A 21,611-nucleotide genomic window follows, 5' to 3' on the forward strand; every position below is an offset into this window, starting at 1 on the left:
ATTTTTTATCATAAAGTATTTCAAAGAACAGAAAATAAGTAAATGTGTATTCCAATGGCCAGGTTTAATAAATTTTAATTTTCCAAATTTGGTTGACTTGAAACACATACCCACTCACGCATTCAAGTTCATTTGAAGCTTGTATCTCCCCAAACCCACCCCAAAATAATTACTTTATCTAAAGTAGTTGTTACTTTTATTTGTATTTATACTATCACCTTACATTTACCACCTATAGAGAGTACAGCATATTGTTTTGCAGACTTTTAAATTTTATGTAAAGAATATCACATAACTTTTGCTTTTGTTTGTACATGATTTTAGGTTTATTCATGTTGTATCAAGTGGCTCTAATTCAATCAACTGCTATCTTATTACATTGCGCAAATACACAATTTATCATTTCTCCTACTGATGGTCATTTAGATTGTTGCCAATCTTTTAATTGTAAAACTTTTTTTTTGATACAGGATCTCACTCTGTGGCCCAGGCTGGAGTGCAATGGCATGATCTCAGCTCACTGCAACCTCCACTTCCTGGGTTAAGTGATTCTCCTGTCTTAGCCTCCTCTGTAGCTGGGATTACAGGCGCATACCACCATGGCTGCCTAATTTTTGTATTTTTAGTAGAGACAGGGTTTAACCATGTTGGCCAGGCTGGTCTCAAACTCCTGACCTCGTGATCTGCCTGCCTCGGCCTCCCAAAGTGCTGGGATCACAGAGTGAGCCATCACGCCTGGCTACAACTATGCTTTTTAGTAAATTTGAACAAACATAAATATCTGAGAAGAGTTAACTTTAATTAAATAAAGTCAATTTTCTAGTCAAATGTACTGTCCCACACTACTTTTTCAGGACGTCTACTCCTATACGTATATAGGAGTAGAGATAAACTATAGGTATATATATATATGTTCTGCTTTTAAATTGTAGGCCGGGCCTGGTGGCTCATGTCTGTAATCTCAGAAGTTTGAGAGGCCAAGGCGGGCAGATCAGGAGGTCAGGAGTTCGAGACTAACGTGGCCAACATGGTGAAACCCCGTTTCTACTAAAAATATAAAAAATTAGCCAGGCATGGTGGTGCGTACCTGTTGTTCCAGTTACTCGGGAAGCTGAGGCAGGAGAATTGCTTGAACCCAGGAGGTGAAGGTTGCAGTGAGCTGAGATCGTGCTACTGCACTCCAGCCTGGGTAACAGAGTGAGATTCTGTCTGGAAAAAAAAAGAGTATTGTATAAGAGCTGGGTATAGTGCCACACACCTGTAATCCCAGCTACCCACGAGGCTGAAGCAAGAGTTGGAGACCAGCCTAGGCAACACAGCAGGACCAGTCTCAAAAAAAAAAAAAAAAAAAAAAAAAAGTATTGTATGGTATCTTATTAAACTAAGACATATATTTAACATCTCTGAAATTAAGATATACCTTATAATCAATGACATATCATAGCCTAACTGGCAGTATTTTTGCTGAGTGGCATATAAAATAATAGTGAATATTAAAACAACTTAAATTAGATGATAAATTATGGAAATTATGAGCAAAATAAAAGAGATAATTGAGGCTGGGCATGATGGCTCTCTCCTGTAATCCCAGCACTTTGGGAGTCCAAGGCTGGCAGATCACCTGAGGTCAGGAGTTCAAAACCAACCTGGCAAAACCCCATTTCTACTAAAAATGTAAAAATTAGCCAGGTGATGTGGTGTGCATCTGTAGTCCCATCTACTCAGGAGGCTGAGTCAGAACTGCTTGAACCCAGGTGGAGGCTGCAGTGAGCTGATATTGCACTACTGCACTAGCCTGGGCAATACAGCAAGATTCCATCTCAAAAAAAAAAAGAGATAATTGAGTCATTAGGAAGTTCAGCTTATAAAAGATGTCCCAACGGCTACTATTTTTTTTTCCAGACTAAAGTGCAGCAGTGAGAAGGGGTGGGGAAGACTAGAACAAGGAGTTTGATCTGTAACTGACTGTGAACAATCAATTGATAAAACTCACTAAATTCAGACCAGCCTCACAAAGTGCTGGGATTACAGGCATGAGCCACTGGGCCTGGCCTACAACACTTTTTAATTCTTTATCATTACTAAGAATATTAGAAATACAGAGCTTGCTTCACAAGAGATTTACCAAAACTAATCATGCTTTTACACTAATCTTGAATATTTTAATTCTTAGATGATGCAAAGAGCATTACCATTTGCTTTCTGCCTAAAAACAAGGTATCTTTTCCTTCATTTTAATTAGTGCGCTGCCACGCCCAGCTAATTTTTGTATTTTTAGTAGAGATGGGGTTTTACTGTATTGACCAGGCTGGTCTTGTGTCTTATTTACAGTAAAAACTACAACATATTTCTGTTAACTGAAACCTAAGTATATGGTAGGAATGAATGAAACAGAGAAATCGTTGAGTGACAAGAGCCGTAGATTTTGGCCTAGGTAAAACAATTAATATGGAATAGAACCTAACAGTAAATGTATGGGCAAGGGTTAATGAAAATGTTCCTCTTAAGAATCTGAAAATGTTTCAGAAAATATAAACTTACTTCTAAAATATGTTTTTGACTTGAAGATATAATGTTAGTATGTCAGAAGTAAACTTGAAACTTTTAACTTCTTCCTCCTTGAAATCATGCAAATTATGCTACTGAAACAGGAATTGAGAAATCTTCATCAGGCTCTTTATCATTATCAAGAATAGTGGAAATACAGTGCTTGCTTCACAGGAGATTCACCAAAACTAACCATGCTTTTACACTAATCTTGAATATTTTAATTCTTAGATAAGGCAAAGAGCATTATCATTTGCTTTTTGCCTAAAAGTAAGGTATCTTTTCCTTCATGTTAAATTCATGCTTTTTGCTCTCCTTTCACACCATACACCCACAGAAGAAACGGTTTTTTTAATAGTCCAGAAACAAAAAGCCAAGGTCATTGAACACTGTCATCATTTCCCAACTTGATAATACATCTGAATTCTGAACATCTCCATATGGCCCAATATGTTTTGTTATTTTTGACATGGGAGTCTCACCGTCACCCAAGCTGGAGTGCAGTGGTGCTATCTTGGCTCACTGCAACCTTTGCCTCCCAGTTTCAAGTGATTCTCCTGCGTCGGCCTCCCCAGTAGCTTGAATTACAGGTACACACCACCATGCCCAGCTCATTTTTGTATTTTTAGTAGAGATGGGGTTTTACCATATTGGCCAGGCTGGTAACTCCTGACCTCAAGTGATCTGCCTGCTTGGGTTCCCAACGTTCTGGGATTGTAGGTGTGAGCCATGGTGCCTGGCCCAAAACTCATTTTTAATACCACACTTTACTCACAATGCATAATTATGGAGGTCAGAAGTCGGCTAAGAGGCTGAAGGTGGTGGCTCACACCTGTAATTCCAGCACTCTGGGGGGCTGAGGATGGAGGATCCCTAAAGCCTAAGAGTTAAGACCAGCCTGGGTAATATAGGGAGACCCCTATAGGGAGATCCCCTATCTCTTAAAAAAAGAAGTCTGTTAACATTCAAAGGGAAGGAACATTAACTCCACATCTTGATGGGGTAGTGGCAAGGTTCTAGAGGGTATGAGACTTTAAATATTCTTGGGGTCATTTTTGGAAAACACAATTTGCCATAGGTTTCTTTTGTGAAATGGGAGAACAGTGATTACCAAAAGTAGAAGGGAAAAAGAACTGGCATGATCCCCTGATCACAGACATGTTTTTAAGTAGGTCAATTTTAATAAAGAGTTTATATGGGCATTGGGATTTGAATTTGCATTCCCTTAAAGCTATTTATTCTTGCATACCCCTTAGAAGGTTTAATATTCCCAGGAGTATACATACCCTTGTTTGAAGATTCTACTATAGACTACACTCCTATCCTTCAATCAGCTGAATTTTTTATGACATATACTTACTTGTAAGTTTTTCTAAAAAGTTATTTGGCATTTCTATGAAGGTAAAATGTGTATTCTAGAACACTAAAATCCAATTCCTTTCATTTTAAAGAAAGATCAAATCCTTTACTCAGCTAAATAAGAGAGTAACAGTAGCAAATCAAATGACCAATGCCGTTAAGAATTTTGATGACTGAATACACTACTAATAGTGTATGTACTTTTCCTGAGGAATAAAGTTTTCTCTTAAAACACTCAGAAAGGCCAGATCTCTAGAAGCAGATGGTGGTAAGCTTTAGCAAGAAATTATACCTTTATGTTACACTTATAGTGAAATAAAATGTACGTAGATCATTAGAAGAGCTACAGTTTGAATGTCCTCCAAATACTATATACACTGGCATAAAATCCTTCCCAATTTCTATTTTCATCTTTGCCAATAACCCAGTGATCTCTAAGAGATGCTTCAGTAAATTATTTTCAAGTGTAATTTCCTAAAGACAGTATTTCTTACCTATAAAATTCAATGACGTATTTACAAAAGTATTCTCTTTGCTTTAATTTCCATTACACATCATGACCTCAACACATCTGGAAAGACATGAATTTAGGGAATAAAGACCTCTTCTTTATAATACTGGGGAAAATTTACTAAGTTATCCCTTTTATATACAGGGTATAGGTAGAACAATATAGTAGTTATAATAAGAATTTCTAAATCCATTTGTCAACTTATTAAGTACCTACTATTTTGCAGACACTATTCTAAAAACTGAGGAAACAGAGGTAAAGAGAAAGTAACAGCTATCATTTATTGAGTGCTTACTATGTGCCAGGCCCATATATAAATCCATTTAATCCTCCAACACACCTCTATGACACAGGCACTATTAATTTCCTTATCTTACATATGAGAAAATTGAGGCATAGAGAAGTGAACTCATCTAGCTAGTAACTTGCAGAAACAGAATTTCCAAAATCTTGGCTTTCATGGAAATCTGATTAATCTAAAAGCCTTACATTCTTATATTCTAGTCTCAATAGAGAAAAATAGAACTGCACAAATAGAACTGGATATGGTTTAAATAAGAGGTGCTGACCATTTTGTTTTTACATGTTTCTTTCTGGGAATATTGAAACAAAAGTTTTACTAGCTCTATCTTCATATTTTGTGATTTTAAAACATCTAGAGTCTATGTTACATGTTGAAGCACTTGATTTCAGGCCAAGTGTGGTGGCTCACACCTGTAATCCCAGCACTTTGGGAGGCTGAGACAGATCACCTGAGGTTGGGAGTTTGAGACCAGCCTGGCCAACATGGTGAAACCCCGTCTAAAATACAAAAATACAAAAATGAGCCGGGTGTTTGCCTGTACACCCAGCTACTCTGGAGGTTGAGGTGAGAGAATCACTTGAACCCAGGAGGCGGAGGTTGCAGTGAGCCAATATCGTGCCACTATACTCCAGCCTGGGTGACAGAGTGAGACCCTGTCTCAAAAACAAAAAAACAAAAAACCCCACATGGTCTCTACCAAAAATACAAAAATTAGCCAGGTATGGTGGTGTACGCCTATAGTCCCAGCTACTCTGGAGGTTGAGGTGGGAGAATCACTTGAACACAGGAGGCAGAGGCTGCAGTGAGCCAAGCTCGCACCACTGCACTCTAGCCTGGGCAACAGAGACGCCATCTCAAAAAAAAAATTTGAGTTTTAAAAAATAGTTGGGGTAATAATTCTTCCCTATTTTTCTCTCGAGTACTATAGGTATATATACATAGCATTTCTTACTTTGGAAAACCACTTCTCTACTTCAGGTAGGCCTAGTGGTGCTCAAGGCCACAAAATCTTTTCTCATTACAGTGATGTGTCCATGATTCAAGCTAATTAGTCTCAAATGGTTCAATAATACAGAAAAATGATCTAAGCATGGCCAATTTGTCTTCTCTTGGATTGATGGAGATGAGAGATGTTCTTTTTGCAATGGAAGTGATTTGAGACTTCTGGTAGCTATCTTCTTTGGCCTCAAGAGAAAATTACTCCTTAATGCTAAAAGGTAAAAAGTAGAAAAATTCAGATAGAACACTTTGATTTAGCTATATGTGGTCTGTCTTTGCTTTTTCCAGTTCAATGAGTATAAAGTTATGCTTAAGTGAGATTCTGGGGCTTGGAGTTTTAATGCATTTTAACAGTAGCATTAGATAAAATGAGTATGACTAGAACTGTTATTCTTATCCTCACTATTTATGAACAAATACAGAGCTGACTACAGCTCAAAGGATGATTTATCTATTTCATTTTCAAAAATAATTTGTACTTTACCTATGAACTTTAAGTGATTACAAACCATTACTGTAATAAGTCTACATCTTTATCATACCACAAAACCACAATATAGCTAGAAGACAAAATGTTTTATTTTAAAACATTGAAAAAAACATTAAAAGACAAATGTCCATTAATATAACCAGGAATGTTAAATATATGAAAACTGTAAATCTCTAAAATGTGGTCGGCACTTCCAGAGCTAAATGTTGAAAATTATCCTGCTTTTTTCTCTAATATCAACAGTACCCGATATTATGAAAAATAACAAAAAGACCTTACTAATTATCCAATCAAAGTCATCTTTGGGTAAATTTATATCAACACAAGTTAAAGTTTTGTCCAAGATGTTCCTGACACATGAAGGTTCCAGTTGAATTTCAGAAATGTTAACAAAAGTATCTTCCTTTTTTGCCTGTGAATGTTTGAGTATTGCTGTATTGTTGGCTTATATCCACTACAGATACTGGTTCTAGGCCAGCCCAAGGATCTTCAAGCATTGAAGGCTTGAAATAATTTTCCAACTCATTAGACATTCTTTTTTCTCTAACACGCCCTGATCCAAATGGTGTAGATGTCCTTGGAGAACCCTTTAGAAAAAAAATCAGTTAAAAAAAAACACTTAGTAGAGATTATTAGTACTTCTTCCTTTAGCTAAAGGTTAGAGGGAATCACATTGCTGCTTAAAGGTTGTGACTTGAACCTAAATACGTTCAATTACAAAGTCCATGCTTCCTTCAGTCTTATTTTTTCCTTAAAAAAGTACTTAAAGCAATTTGGTATTCTCATTTATTAATAATTCCATGCCCACTGTCATCTCAAATACTTTTGTGTCTAATGTAGTGACTTCGCAGTAATTAAATACAAGTAGTGATGAAATCAAGTTATTCAATTTTCCCTCAAAATGTTCATTTTTTTCAGGAGAAAACAAGACTACAGTTTTAAAGTTTCTAGAACCTTTCTAGCTCAGGAATATTTTCTTTACTCCTTAGCTCCCGGCTCGAAAGAGGTAGGGCTGGTGTAGAATGCACCAAGCTGGAAAAGCAGGTAGTTGCAAGTTGTAAACCACAGAAATCCTAGACAGGCTACAAACACTCCGTCTTTTGAATTTACTTTCACTAAAGGAATGGAAAACTTTCGCTACCACCGATTTTCTCTCCAGGGAAGTTGGAACAGAAGCCAGTGTAGCTCGAAAGACAGATTTTAAAAACAAAAAACAAAAAACAAAAAAACAGTAAAAAGGAAAAGAACGACTTCCTGAAACAAATAGGCAAGGCCCCTGGCAAAGAGGAGGAAAAGGAGAATTAGGAAAATCTGTGTATGGGTGGCAGTGTACTGGCTAAAAGCACAAGGGCTCTAAATCAGATCGTACGACTCTGCCACTCTTTAGGGAATCTTCCGAAAGTTATTCAGCTTCTCTAAGCCTCGGTTCGCTCATCTGCAAAACAGGGCTAACAACAGTACCTCAGAGAGGATGAAACAAAATAATCCACGTCAAGGGAAAATTAGTACCGTGCCTGCCATCAGTGAGAGCTCGGCAAACGCTGGCTATTATTATTACCTGGGGGTGGGTCTGCTGTTGCCCTGGGGAGTAGCCGAATTGCTGCTGGGACCCCGCGGGGGACCTGGAGTAGGAGCCAGGGTAGCCGCCAGGGGACGGAGACCCGAACCGGCCCCCCGGGAAGCTGCCGCCGTGTCGCGGAGAGTGGCTGCTCCCGTAGGGCCTAGACCGGGGCCCGTACGGCGGCGTGTGGTGAGGACTCCCGTACCCGTCTCGAGGGGAGGGCAGCCGTGGTCCGCCCCCGCCCGGGGTACCCCGGAAGCTGCTTCCGCTACCCCAACCTCCTCCACCCGGACCAGGGTAAGGAGGAGTCGGGGGCCGAAAATTCTGTCGCTGCATATCAGGAGCCGAAGACGAAGATCTCGCTGCAGCGTTCTCCCACCGGAACTGTATCGACCGGCCCTCCACCGAGAACTGCTAGTCCTTTACCAAAACAGTCCTCCGACCGCAGCGATCCTACCGCACATCGGTTCCGGCGTCACAAAGGTTCCGCCAGGGACGGCGGTGTTACAAAAGTTACTAACTTGGCGAGACACTTCGTGGATTAAGTGCAAAGAGGAAGGAAAGGGCACAGGAAAGGACGGAGACCCGACCCCAGCAACCTTTCTAGGCTGAGTGCCCTCGGTCTGACTGACACAAGAAACTGGCCCAGCGGGAGGCTGGGACTGAGGTACTCCGTCCCGCCCGGCGGGGGCGGGGTCTGCTGCGTCCGTGGGCGCCCCCCAGTGGCGCAGGATGGCCCCTCACGGAGTTTGCCGCTCGCACCGTGACTGATGCTGTGTGAGACGCGCACTATGCTGGCGACGCTGACGAGGGTGGCAGCTCTGCGCAGAACCGGCCTCTTCTCCGGCTGGGGCGGCAGGAGGGGGCTGTGGACTGGCCGCCCGCAGTCAGGTACCCTCCTAGATGCGGTCTGGGCGGCTAAAGGGACCCCCGTCCCCGCTTGCCCCCCGGGGCCCTCTGAGGAGAGGAGTCGCGGTCTGCTGAAGTCTCTGCTGACCCCGCAGCCCATCCGGTGGCTTTGCTCGCCTCCCTGCGTCCCCGTTCCGTGGGCCTCTGGCCGGCCTGCCCCGCTCTGGCCGCCTCGGGGTCGCCCCTGCCCCACGCGTTGCTGGGACCCAGGACTCGGGGCGCGGTGGGGTCCGGCCATGCGCGTCCCGCGACTCGCGCTTGGCGTCTCTTTACTCCTATCCTCTCATCTGCCAAGTTTAAGTAACTTCGAAAATGCACACCCAGCAGCATTTCGGAAAGACTTGAGCCTCCTGCTTTGAATAACTTGCGGGGGCAAAGGCTGTGCTGACAAATGCTGGACTCTCTCCCCTGAGCAGCGCTTGTCAAATGGAAGCGAGTTAGGGAGGAGATTAGGAGGCAGAGATACTGATTTACAAAAAAAAAAAAAAAAGAAAATGTGGCCAAAACTCTTAAAATGTGGATTACTCCACGAACTTCTAGTTATAAAGAAGTGTGATAGTTCAAGAATGACACTTACTGTACAATAAAAGACGCCTTTGTACAGTTACCTGTCGCAGAATTTTATTTAGAGGTTGAAATTTAACTTTACTACAGTGTTATAAAACTTTTTCTTACTCCCTCTGAATTTGAGAATGGTAATCCACTATGAATCCTAGAAGCATTAGTTTTTTTTTTATTGCCTTTTAGGTTTTGGGGTACATGTGAAGAACATGCAAGATAGTTGCATAGGTACACATGTGGCAGTGTGATTTGCTGCCTTCCTCCCCTTCACCTATATCTGCCATTTCTCCCCATGCTATCTCTCCCCAACTCCCCACCCCCCACTGTCGCTCCCCTATTCCCCCCAAAAGACCCCAGTGTGTAGAGCTCCCCTCCCTGTGTCCATGTGTTCTCATTGTTCAACACCCACCTATGAGTGAGAACATGTGGTATTTCATTTTCTGTTCTTGTGTCACTTTGCTGAGAATGATGGTCTCCATATTCATCCATGTCCCTACAAAGGACATGAACTCATTGTTTTTGATGGCTGCATAGTATTCCATGGTGTATATGTGCCACATTTTTCCTGTCCAGTCTATCATTGATGGGCATTTGGGTTGGTTCCAGGTCTTTGCTATTGTAAACAGTGCTGCAATGAACATTTGTGTGCATATGTCCTTATAATAGAACAATTTATAATCCTTTGGATATATACCCAGTAATGGGATTGCTGGGTCAAATGGAATTTCTATTTCTAGGTCCTTGAGGAATCACCACAGTGTCTTCCACAATGGTTGAACTAATTTACACTCCCACCAACAGTGTAAGAGTGTTCCTATTTCTCCACATCCTCTCCAGCATCTGTTGTCTCCAGATTTTTTAATGATCGCCATTCTAACTGGCGTGAGATAGTATCTCAGTGTAGTTTTGATTTGCATTTCTCTAATGACTAGTGATGATGAGCATTTTTTCATATGTTTGTTGGCCTCATGTATGTCTTCTTTTGTAAAGCGTCTGTTCATATCCTTTGCCCACTTTTGAATGGGCTTGTTTGTTTTGTTCTTGAAAATCTGTTCTAGTTCTTTGTAAATTCTGGATATCAGCCCTTTGTCAGATGGGTAAGCTGCAAAAGTTTTCCCATTCTGTTGGTTGCCGCTTCACTCTAATGACTGTTTCTTTTGCCGTGCAGACGCTGTGGAGTTTGATTAGGTCCCATTTGTCTATTTTGGCTTTTGTTGCCAATGCTTTTGGTGTTTTGGTCAGGAAGTCCTTGCCTACTCCTATGTCCTGAATGGTTTTGCCTAGATTTTCTTCTAGGGTTTTTATGGTGTTAGGTCTTATGTTTAAGTCTTTAATTTATCTGTAGTTAATTTTAGTGTAAGGTGTCAGGAAGGGGTCCAGTTTCTGCTTTCTGCACATGCTATCCAGTTTTCCCAACACTTTCCCCATTGCTTGTTTTTGTCAGGTTTGTCACAGATCGGATGGTTGTAGATATGTTGTGTTGCCTCTGAGGCCTCTGTTCTGTTCCATTGGTCTCTGTCTTGGTTCCTGTACCATGCTGTTTTGATTACTGTAGCCTTGTAGTATAGTTTGAAGTCTGGTAGTGTGATGTCTTCTGCTGTGTTCTTTTTGCTTAGAATTGATTTGGCTATGCGGGCTCTCTTTTTTGGTTCCATATGAAGTTTAAGGTGGTTTTTTCCAGTTCTGTGGAAAAGGTCATTGGTAGCTTGATGGGGATGGCATTGAATCTATAAATTATTTTGGGCAGGATGGCCATTTTCACGATATTGATTCTTCCTAACCATGAACATGGAATGTTTCTCTATTTGTTTGTGTCTTCTCTTATTTCATTGAGCAGTGGTTTGTAGTTCTCCTTGAAGAGGTCCTTTACATTCCCTGTTAGTTGTTTTCCTAGGTATTTTATTCTCTTTGTAGCAATTGCGAATGGCAGTTCATTCTTGATTTGGCTCTAAGTCTGTTATTGGTGTATAGGAATGCTTGTGATTTTTGCACATTGATTTTGTATCCTGAGACTTTGCTGAAGTTGCTTATCTGTTTCAGGAGATTTTGGGCTGATACGATGGGGTCTTCTAGGTATACAATCATGTCATCTGCAAATAGAGACAATTTGGCTTCCACCTTTCCTATTTGAATACCCTTTATTTCTTTTTCTTGCCTGATTGCTCTGGCTAGAACTTCCAGTACTATATTGAATAAGAGTGGTGAGAGAGGGCATCCTTGTCTAGTGCCAGATTTCAAAGGGAATGCTTCCAGTTTTTGCCCATTCAGTGTGATATTGGCTGTTGGTTTGTCATAAATAGCTTTTATTATTTTGAGATACGTTCCATCAATACCAAGTTTATTGAGGGCTTTTAGCATAAAGGGCTGTTGAATTTTGTCAAAGGCCTTCTCTGCATCAATTGAGATAATAATGTGGTTTTTGTCTTTTGATCTGTTTATGTGGTGAATTAATGTTTATAGACTTGTGTATGTTGAACCAGCCTTGCATCCCCGGGATGAATCCTACTTGATCATGGTGGGTAAGGTTTTTGATGTGCTGTTGCAATCAGCTTGCCAGTATTTTATTGAAAATTTTTGTGTCTATGTTCATCATGGATATTGGCCTGAAGTTTTCTTTTTTTTGAGATGGAGTTTCACTCTTGTTACCCAGGCTGGAGTGCAATGGCGCAATCTGGGCTCACTGCAACCTCTGCCTCCTGGGTTCAGGCAATTCTCCTGCCTCAGCCTCCTGAGTAGCTGGGATTACAGGCACGCACCACCATGCCCAGCTAATTTTTTGTATTTTTAGTAGAGATGGGGTTTCATCATATTGACCAGGATGGTCTCGATCTCTTGACCTCGTGATCCACCCACCTCGGCCTCCCAAAGTGCTGGGATTACAGGCTTGAGCCACCGCCCCCAGCCTGAAGTTTTCTTTTCTTGTCGAGTCTCTTCTGGATTTTGGTATCAGGATGATGTTGGTCTCATAAAATGATTTGGGAAGGATTCCCTCTTTTTGGATTATTCGGAATAGTTTCAGAAGGAATGGTACCAGCTCCTCTTTGTGTGTCTGGTAGAATTCGGCTGTGAACCCATCTGGACCGGGACTTTTTTTGTGTGGTAGGCTCTTAATTGCTGCCTCAACTTCAGATCTTGTTATTGGTCTATTCAGGTTTTCGACTTCTTCCGGGTTTAGGCTTGGGAGGAGGCAAGTGTCCAGGAATTTATCCATTTCTTCCAGGTTTACTAGTTTATGTGCATAGAGTTGTTTGTAATAATCTCTGATGATGGTTTGAATTTCTGTGGAATCTGTGGTGATATCCCCTTTATCGTTTTTTATTGCATCTATTTGGTTATTCTCTCTTTTCTTTTTTATTAATCTGGCTAGTGGTCTGTCTATTTTGTTGATCTTTTCAAAAAACCAGCTCCTGGATTTATTGATTTTTTGAAGGGTTTTTTGTGTCCCTATCTCCTTGAATTCTGCTCTGAGCTTAGTTATTTCTTGTCTTCTGCTAGGTTTTGAGTGTTTTTGATCTCGCTCCTCTAGCTCTTTCAATTTGGATGATAGGGTGTCAATTTTGGATCTTTCCTTGCTTTGTCATGTGGGCACTTAATTGCTATATATTTTCCTCTAGAGACTGCTTTAAATGTGTCCCAGAGATTTTGGTATGTTGTGTCTTCATTCTCATTGGTTTTGAAGAACATCTTTATTTCTGCCTTCATTTCATTGTTTATCCAGTCAACATTCAAGAACCAGTTGTTTAGTTTCCATGAAGCTGTGCGGTTCTGAGTTAGTTTCTGAATTCTGAGTTCTAACTTGATTGCACTGTGGTCTGAGAGACTGTTTGTTATGATTTCTGTTCTTTTGCATTTGCTGAGGAGCGATTTACTTCCAATTATGTGGTCAATTTTAGAGTAGGTGTGATGTGGTGCTGAGAAGAATGTATATTCTGTGGATTTGGGATGGAGAGTTCTGTAAATGTCTATTAGGTTTGCTTGTTCCAGGTCTGAGTTCAAGTCCTGGATATTCTTGTTAATTTTCTGTCTGGTTGATCTGTCTAATATTGACAATGGGGTATTACAGTTTCCCATTATTATTGTGTGGAAGTCTAGGTCTCTTTGTAAGTCATTAAGAACTTGCCTTATGTATCTGGGTGCTCCTGTATTGGGTGCATATATATTTAGGATCATTAGCTCTTCTTGTTGCATCAATCCTTTTACTGTTATGTAATGTCCTTCTTTGTCTCTTTAGATCTTTATTGTTTTAAATTATATTTTATCAGAGATGAGAATTGCAACTCCTGCTTTTTATTGCTCTCCATTTGCTTGGTAAATCTTCCTCTGTCCCTTTATTTTGAGCCTTTGTGTATCCTTGCATGAGAGATGGGTTTTGGCTTTTCATCCAATTTGCCAGTCTGTGTCTTTTGATTGGGGCATTTAGTCCATTTACATTTAGGGTTAATATTGTTGTGTGTGAATTTGATACTGCCATTTTGATGCTAGCTGGCTGTTTTGCCCGTTAGTTGATGCAGATTCTTCATTTTGTTTATGCTCTTTACCATTTGGTATGTTTTTGGAGTGGCTGGTACTGGTTGTTCCTTTCTATGTGTAGTGCCTCTTTCAGGAGCTCTTGTAAAGCAGGCCTGGTGGTGACAAAAATCTCTGTGTACTTGCTTGTTCACAAAGAATTTTATTTTTCCTTCACTTATGAAGCTTAGTTTGGCTGGATATGAAATTCTGGGTTGAAAGTTCTTTTCTTTAAGAATGTTGAATATTGGCCCCCACTCTCTTCTGGCTTGTAGGGTTTCTACTGAGAGATCTGCTGTGAGTCTGATGGGCTTCCCTTTGTGGGTAACCTGACCTTTCTCTCTGGCTGCCCTTAGCATTGTCTCCTTCATTTCAACACTGGTGAATCTGACAATTATGTGCCTTGGGGTTACTTTTCTTGAGGAATATCTTTGTGGGGTTCTTTGTATTTTCTGGACTTGAATATTGGCCTGCCTTGCTAGGTTGGGGAAGTTTTCCTGGATAATATCCTGAAGAGTATTTTCCAGCTTGGATTCATTCTCTTCGTCACCTTCAGGTACACCTATCAAATGTAGATTAGGTCTTTTCACATAGTCCCATATGTCTTGGAGACTTTGTTCATTCCTTTTTATACTTTTTTTCTCTAATTTTGCCTTCTCATTTTATTTCATTGGGTTGATTCTCGACCTCTGATATCCTTTCTTCTGCTTGGTCAATTCGGCTGCTGAAACTTGTGCATGCTTCACAAAGTTCTCGTATTGTGTTTTTCAGCTCCATCAATTCACTTATATTTCTCTCTAAGTTGTCCATTCTCGTTAGCATTTCATCAAATCTTATTTCAAGGTTCTTAGATTCTTTGCATTGGGTTAGAACATGATCTTTTAGCTCACAGAAGTTTCTCATTACCCACCTTCCAAAGTCTGATTCTGTCATTTCATCACACTCCTTCTCCATCCAGCCTTGTTCCCTTGCTGATGAGGAGTTGTGAACCCTTGTAAGAGGAGAGGTGTTCTGGTTTCGGGTGTTTTCCTCCTTTTTGTGCTGGTTTCTTCCCATCTTTGTGGATTTATCCACCTGTCATCTTTGTAGTTGCTGATTTTCAGATTGGGTCTCTGAGTCGACCTCCAGTTGATGATGAAGTTATTTCTGTTTCTTATTTTTCTTTCTAACAGTCTGGCCCCTCTGCTGTAGGACTGCTGAGGTCCACTCCAGGCTCTGCTTGCCTGGGGATCACCTGAAGCAGTTGCAGAACAGTAAGGGTTGCTACCAGTTTCTTCTTCTGCTATCTTTGTCTCAGAATGATGCCTGCCAAATGTCAGTCTGATCAGTCCTTTGTGAGGTGACTCTTTGGATATATGGAGGTCAGGGAGCTGCTTGAGGAGACAGTCTGTGCTTTATAGGAGCTCAGGTGCTGAGCTGCGAGCTCTGTTTTTCAGAGCTGCTGGGCAGGTACGTTTAAGTCTGCTGTAGCAGAACTCATAAACTCCTTCTTTTCCCCAGGTGCTCTGTCCCAGGGTGTTAGGGCTTTATTTATGAGTTTCCATTTTGCTGCTGCCTTTTTTTTTCAGGGCTGCCCTGCCCAGCAAGGAGGCAGCCTAGTCACTGTCTGCCTGCAGAGGCTTTGCTGAGCTGCTGTGGGCTCCGCCCTTTGCCATGTGAACTTCCCTGCAGTCCTGTTTATATGGGTGTGGTTAGAACTGCCTTGGCAATGGTGGCCCACCTTGGTAATGGTGGACTCTCTCTGTAGTGGTGGGTTGCCTTGGCAATGACGGGCTGCCTCAGCAATGGCAGACTACCTCCGTAGGGGTGGAGTGCCTAGGTAATGGTGGACGCCCCTCCCCCACAGAGCAGGACCGTCCCAGGTTCAGCTGTGCTTCCTGTGAAACTCTCTATCCAGAGTGTTTCCAATTGCTGTTTTTTTTGGCAGTGGGGGAGGTGGGATCCGTTGAGCCTGATCACCTGGCTCCCTGCCTCAGGGCCCTTTTTTTTGAGATGGAGTTTCGCTCTTGTTACCCAGGCTGGAGTGCAATGGCGCGATCTCGGCTCACTGCAACCTCCGCCTCCTGGGTTCAGGCAATTCTCCTGCCTCAGCCTCCTGAGTAGCTTGGATCACAGGCACGTGCCACCATGCCCAGCTAATTTTTTTGTATTTTTAGTAAAGATGGGGTTTCACCATGTTGACCAGGATGGTCTCGATCTCTTGACCTCGTGATCCACCCGCCTCGAACTTCCAAAGTCCTGGGATTACAGGCTTGAGCCACCGTGCCTGGCCAAGCCCTTTTTTTTTAAAGTTGAACGGTTGACTCTCTCTCAGGTGTTCCCGTCGCCTGCTGAAAAGGCGCTGGGATCTGTGTGATTTCCCATGCGGTGATCCCCTGCGCTGGCTGAAACAACAGTGCTGCTTGGGAATCTCCTGGCCTGGCCCCCTGTTTCCGTCCCCTGTTTAATCAGATGAATGGGAGACTCTGCCTTCCCAGAGCTCCAATCGGCATCTTAAAAGGGCAACCAGACCAGTGTATTTTGTATGGAGAACCGCCACGCTGGCCAAAATAGCTGTGCTGGTGACCCGTGGGGCTCCTCCACCTGGGAATCTCCTGGTCTGTGGGCAATAAAGATCCATCTGGAAATGCAGCGTCCACTCATCCTCTGCGCTTTCACTGGTAGCTGCTCCTAACCTGCCATCCTCCTCCTTCTTTTTTTATTTTTTGATGCCGAGTCTCACTCTTTCACACAGGCTGGAATGCAATGACATCATCTTGGCTCACTGCAACCTCTGCCTCCTAGGTTCAAGTGATTTTCCTGCCTCAGCCTCCTGAGTACCTGGGATTACAGGCATGTGCCACCATGCCCAGCTAATTGGCTAATTTTTGTATTTTTAGTAGAGATGGGTTTCGCCATGTTGGCTGGCCTGGTCTCGAATTCCTGAACTCAGGTGATCCACCCATCTCGGCTTCCCAAAGTGTTAGGATTTCAGGTGTAAGCCACTGCGCCCGGCTGACTATGAATCTTGAAATCCGTTGTAGGAAACGGGATTTTTTTTGTTTTTCTTCTCTGGAGATGGAGTCTTGCTTTGTTGCCCAGGCTGGAGTGCAGTGGCACGATCTTGGCTCACTACAACCTCAGCCTCCCGGATTCAAGCAATTCTCCTACCTCAGCTTCTCAAGTAGCTAAGATTATAGGCAAGCACCACATGTCTGGCTAATTTTTTTGTATTTTTAGTATAGATGGGGTTTCACCATGTTGGCAAAGGCGGTCTGGAATTCCTGTGCTCAAGTGATTTGCCCTCCTCAGCCTCCCACAGTGGTGGGATTTCAGGCGTGAGCCACCATACCTGGTCTAGGATGCAGAATCTTAAAGAGCTTTAAGACTCATTAAATTATAGCCGAATGGGTAGCCTGGACCTGTGATTTCCATTCACTCTCTTGTAGTTCCTACTCCTTACTGTCTCTTTGACATGTTCTGTGACATCTCAAGCTGATGAGTTTGCTGTCTTCTGAGCTTCTATCCTCCTTGATGAATGGAGACACACACACAGTGTTTTTGTTTATTGTGTGGGAATTCAATTCATTACATTTTGTCTCTCCTGTAGATAAAAGTTGTAGAGTTAATCAAGGTAGAATACAGCCACTAAGGCTTAGTGATACAATTAAGGCCTGAAGACTCCAGCCTATCCACTTTCTTATATACAGTAGTCGGCTGGGCGCAGTGACTCACTCCTGTAATCCCAGTGTTTTGGGAGGCTGAGACAGGTGGATCACCTGAGGTCAGGAGTTTGCGACAGCCTGGCCAACATGGTGAAATCCCATATCTACTAAAAATACAAAAAAATTAGCCGGGCATAGTTGCGAGTACCTGTAATCTATATCAGCTGTTTGGGAGACTGAGGCAGGAGAATCAGTTAAACCCCGGAGGTGAAGGTTGCAGTGAGCTGAGATCATGCCATTGCACTCCAGGCTGGGCAACAAGAGGGAAGCTCCCTCTCAAAAAAAATGAAAAAAACAAAACAAAAGAAAAACCTCTAGTCTTCTGTTAAGCCAGCTCTATGAGAATTGCTCATTCTGGATTGCAATTCCCCTATCTTGATGAATCGGCTGTGTGTAAGCATTGGGCAAGGTGAACCCCTTGGGCGGTTATGTTCCTAGGCTTTAGCCTGGGAATTACCATGTATATGATGGTGAGTTCAGGGGAAAAGAGATGAAGAGAAAGGGAGAAAGTTTTATTTTGATTTTCTTGGAGGTAGAAAAGTGAAGACCTGGTGGTGGCTTCCAGTAGTGTGACCTGAGCACAGGAGGCCAGTGGAGTGCTGGAGCTGAAAGCCTCTGTGTGGCTGCCTGACATGTCCTTTTCACTGGCTTCAGCTGCCTTTTTTAGAAGATGAAAATTGTATTCACAGTAACTATGAGCTCCTTAGGTGCAGAAACTGAATTAGTGTTAAACACTGTTATGTATGCCTGACATGGCACAAGGGCAGTATAGATATTTCCAAGATCTCTCCTCATGGTCATCCTTGGATTCCAGAGCCTGGGACAGTGTTAGGGATCTTGGAAGCACTGCCAACATGTCTGACATTCAAGAAGCCACTAACAGCTCCTAGTTGTAAACCTGCATGAGAACCAGATGTCTGTACAAGTGACAGAAAGTGACCTCAGAAGTGAGTCTCAGCTTCCTTGAGTCACTGTGTAACTTCCCAAGGTGTTCATTTTGCCCAGTGGCCCAGATACAGTTTAATTCATGCATAGCCAGCTGTACAAGAGACCCAAGGTTTACTACTCCAGTCAGTCTCCCTGATAATTTGGAGATGGGTTTTTTAAGGATAACTTGGCAGGTTGGGGGCCAGGATGTGGAGAATGCTGATTGAATGGGTCAGAGGTGAGGTCATAGGGGGTCAAAGTGGGTTTTTCTAGCTGTCTTTTGTTTCTGTGTGGGATCACAGAACAGGTTGAGCCAGATTATTGGTCTGGGTGGCAGCAGTTGGTGCATCACAATGCAGGGTCTAGGAAATACCTTCAGCACCAATCTTAGGTTTTATAACAGTGATGTTATTCCTAGGAGCAATTGGGAAGGTTCAGAATCTTACAGCCTCTGAGTGCATGACTCCTAAACCATAATTTCTAATCTTGTGGCTAATTTGTTAGTTTTACAAAGGTAGTCTGGTCCCTGGGAAAGTAAGGGATTTGTTTTGGGAAAGGACTTTTATTGGCTTTGTTTCAAAGTTCAACTTTAAACTAAGTTCCACCGAAAGTGAATTCAGCCTACGCCCAGGAATAAACAAGTGCAGCCTGGTTAGAATCAAGATGGAGTTCGTTAGGTCAGATCCCTTTCACTGTTGTAACTTTCTCACTGTTTTAGATTTTGCAAGGGTGATTGCAACGATTGGAGCCAGCTTGAGCAAACAGCTGTGGATGAAGTGAGAGACAAATTGGGGTCACCATGTAATCAGCAGAGGCCATGGCAAGATACATTTTGTCATTTCAGTGAAAATTTGGCTCAAGGTTATTGTCCAAGATCAGTTGATAACTTATTTGTGGTTGTTCAGGAGTTTCAAGATTACTAGTTTAGAAAAACAAAGAAATTCTGAAGAATTTTGAAGACTTGGCTGGAAAACTCCCATTGTCAAACACTTTACTTATAAGGGAAATTAATGTTGATTTTAAGGGGGAAAAAACCCAAAGCTCAAAAAGATAATTGAGAATTCAGGTAAAGGGAAGGTTGATGATGGACAAGAAATCAAAATAGATGAGAGAGATGTTAAGAGTTCATTCACTACAATGGTTTTGTTGTTGTTGTTTTATTTTGTTTTTTGAGATGGAGCACTGTTACCCAGGCTGGAGTGCAATGGCGTGATCTTGGCTCACTGCAACCGCCACCTCCCAGGTTCAAGTGATTCTTCTGCCTCACCCTCCCAAAGAGCTGGAATTACAGGTGCCCACAACCTGGCCAATTTTTTGTAGAGATGGGGTTTCACCATGTTGACCAGGCTGGTCTTGAACTCCTGATCTCAGGTGATCTGCCTGCCTTGGCCTCCCAAAGTGCTGGGATTACAGGCATGAGCCACTTCACTCTTGTCTCTCAGACTGTAGTGCAGTGGTGGGATCTTGGCTCACTGCAACTTCCGCCTCCTGCGTTCAATCAATTCTCCTGCATCGGTCTCCTGAGTAGCTGGGATTACAGGCACCCACCATCATGCCCAGCTAACTTTTGTATTTTTTGTACAGACAGGGTTTCACAATGTTGGCCAGGCTGGTTTCCAATTCCTGACCTCAGGTCATTCGCCTGCCTCGGCCTCCCAAAGTGCTGGGATTACAGGCATGAGCCACTGTGCCTGGCCACTACAATGTTTTAGATTCACATATCTTAGGTTATTGTGAAAATTCAGCCATCAAAGGAGACAGCAACATTAGTAGGTGATGATTTGGCATCTTGCAAAGATGAGACGGATGAAAGCAAAAAAGAAGAAACTAAGCTTCAAGTGTAAAGTTTAGTCATGTGCAACAGAGTAAGAGAGAAACACTGCTTTACCTCAAATGAAGCTGATAGAGATTCTGCGGGAGACGTTCAAGACTATTTTAATTGGAAGGCCAACACCAACAACTTTGATGTTGCAATTCCTTTGAATGTCCATGATGAAATCATTGTGGGCATTGCATTGACTAAAGTGAGTCTCCACTGAAGACGTACCACACTTTTTAGACCTATGACTCTTTCGTACCTATCAACATTTTGGACCTATCAGCTCTTGCCCCTGGGATACCTAGCTTCTGTGGTCCTCTACCTTAGTTACAATAGTTGATCCGATGTGTGGAACAGGGGCAATACTAATAGAGGGGGCTACTGAATGTGTTCATGTTATCATACTGCTGGTGATCATAAACCCTTGGTTGTGAGTAGAGCAGCAAACAAAATCGCAACTTTATTGACCAAGAGTCAAATATAAAAAGGCTAACCATATGGAAGCTTGCCCATAGATGCTGTTCAATGGGATATCTGCAATCTGCCATTGAGAACTGGCTCTGTGGATATTATTGTAGCAGATAAGCCATTTGTAAAAAGGATGGGATCCAAGAAGAGAAACTGGAACCTTCATCCAGCTTGCCTACGGGAGATGAGATGTGTCTGTGTACACCTACAACAGGCCATGCTGTACAATGTACTCAGGATGTGAAATGCTTTACCAAAGCATTATCTGGCATGTGCTGTGTTTGGTGAAAAGTGGATACAGTTCGGGTGAACACTGGGGGCCTTTGTGCTGCAGTTTGTATTTTGAAATGTATATCTCAAGCTTTTGTTCATCCTTTAGAACAAGATGGAGAAAGAGGAACTCTGGTAATGCAAAGATTGAAGATGACTAATATAGTACTTGTACTTCTCAACACTGGAAATATCAGCATGGAGAACTTGCTTTGAGGGCAAAAATATTAACAAAAGTGCAGTCTGAACTCTCTAAACCCGTTCAAAGCTCTTCACCCTAGTTGGCAAAAGATGTGAATGGAATGGAATGGAATTGAAAAAGTGTTATGAGTTTTCCTTGACACTGTTTTGCATTCTGGGCAATTAGTATTTACTTAAAATGCTTTTAAAGATGCCTAGTGAAAAACCTAGTAAAATGCTTTGAGAGTTGGGTGTAGAACATTTTGTTTTCAGGCTTAAAATTTAAAAAAAAAATTATAGTTTAAAAATATTATAGTTTTAAAAATATTACAGTTTTTAAATATTATGGTTTTTTTGGGGGGGATTATAGGTAGGAGCCATGGCACCTGACCTGTTTTCAGGCTTTTTAGCCTGTTTTCCAATGTGCCAAGTGCAAAGATACTCTGGCCTAAAGGAAAGGCAAATAGCATAATTACATCTTAGGCCACTTTCATTG

General features: G+C 42.1%; 2 protein-coding genes and 1 pseudogene across 17 annotated transcripts in view; 2 read left to right on the top strand and 1 right to left on the bottom strand.

The window, feature by feature from the left end:
* Positions 1-6,281: 6,281 nt before the first annotated feature.
* On the bottom strand, positions 6,282-8,162 carry MPLKIP (M-phase specific PLK1 interacting protein). The gene is made up of 2 exons (XM_002751351.7): positions 7,769-8,162; positions 6,282-6,797 (listed from the first exon to the last, which is right to left on the bottom strand). The coding sequence occupies exons 1-2, from the start codon at positions 8,105-8,107 to the stop codon at positions 6,597-6,599; spliced, it is 540 nt and encodes a 179-aa protein (XP_002751397.1). The 5' UTR covers positions 8,108-8,162; the 3' UTR covers positions 6,282-6,596.
* A 384-nt stretch (positions 8,163-8,546) lies between these two features.
* The window catches only part of SUGCT (succinyl-CoA:glutarate-CoA transferase), a 723,305-nt gene continuing 710,240 nt past the window's right edge, over positions 8,547-21,611 (top strand). For all 15 annotated transcript variants that reach the window (XM_054237014.2, XM_054237011.2, XM_002751352.7 and 12 more), the window contains exon 1: positions 8,547-8,662. In XM_054237014.2, coding sequence (XP_054092989.2) covers positions 8,563-8,662 — 100 coding nt within the window. In that variant the 5' untranslated portion in view covers positions 8,547-8,562. The remainder of the gene's footprint in view (positions 8,663-21,611) is intronic.
* On the top strand, positions 13,392-21,341 carry LOC103794687 (tRNA (guanine(6)-N(2))-methyltransferase THUMP3 pseudogene; annotated as a pseudogene). Its single transcript, XR_013523792.1, has 3 exons — positions 13,392-18,402; positions 19,097-19,515; positions 20,081-21,341. The product of XR_013523792.1 is annotated as a tRNA (guanine(6)-N(2))-methyltransferase THUMP3 pseudogene (transcript).

The sequence above is a fragment of the Callithrix jacchus genome, chromosome 11, assembly GCF_049354715.1.
Source record: "Callithrix jacchus isolate 240 chromosome 11, calJac240_pri, whole genome shotgun sequence".
NCBI lineage: Eukaryota > Metazoa > Chordata > Mammalia > Primates > Cebidae > Callithrix > Callithrix jacchus.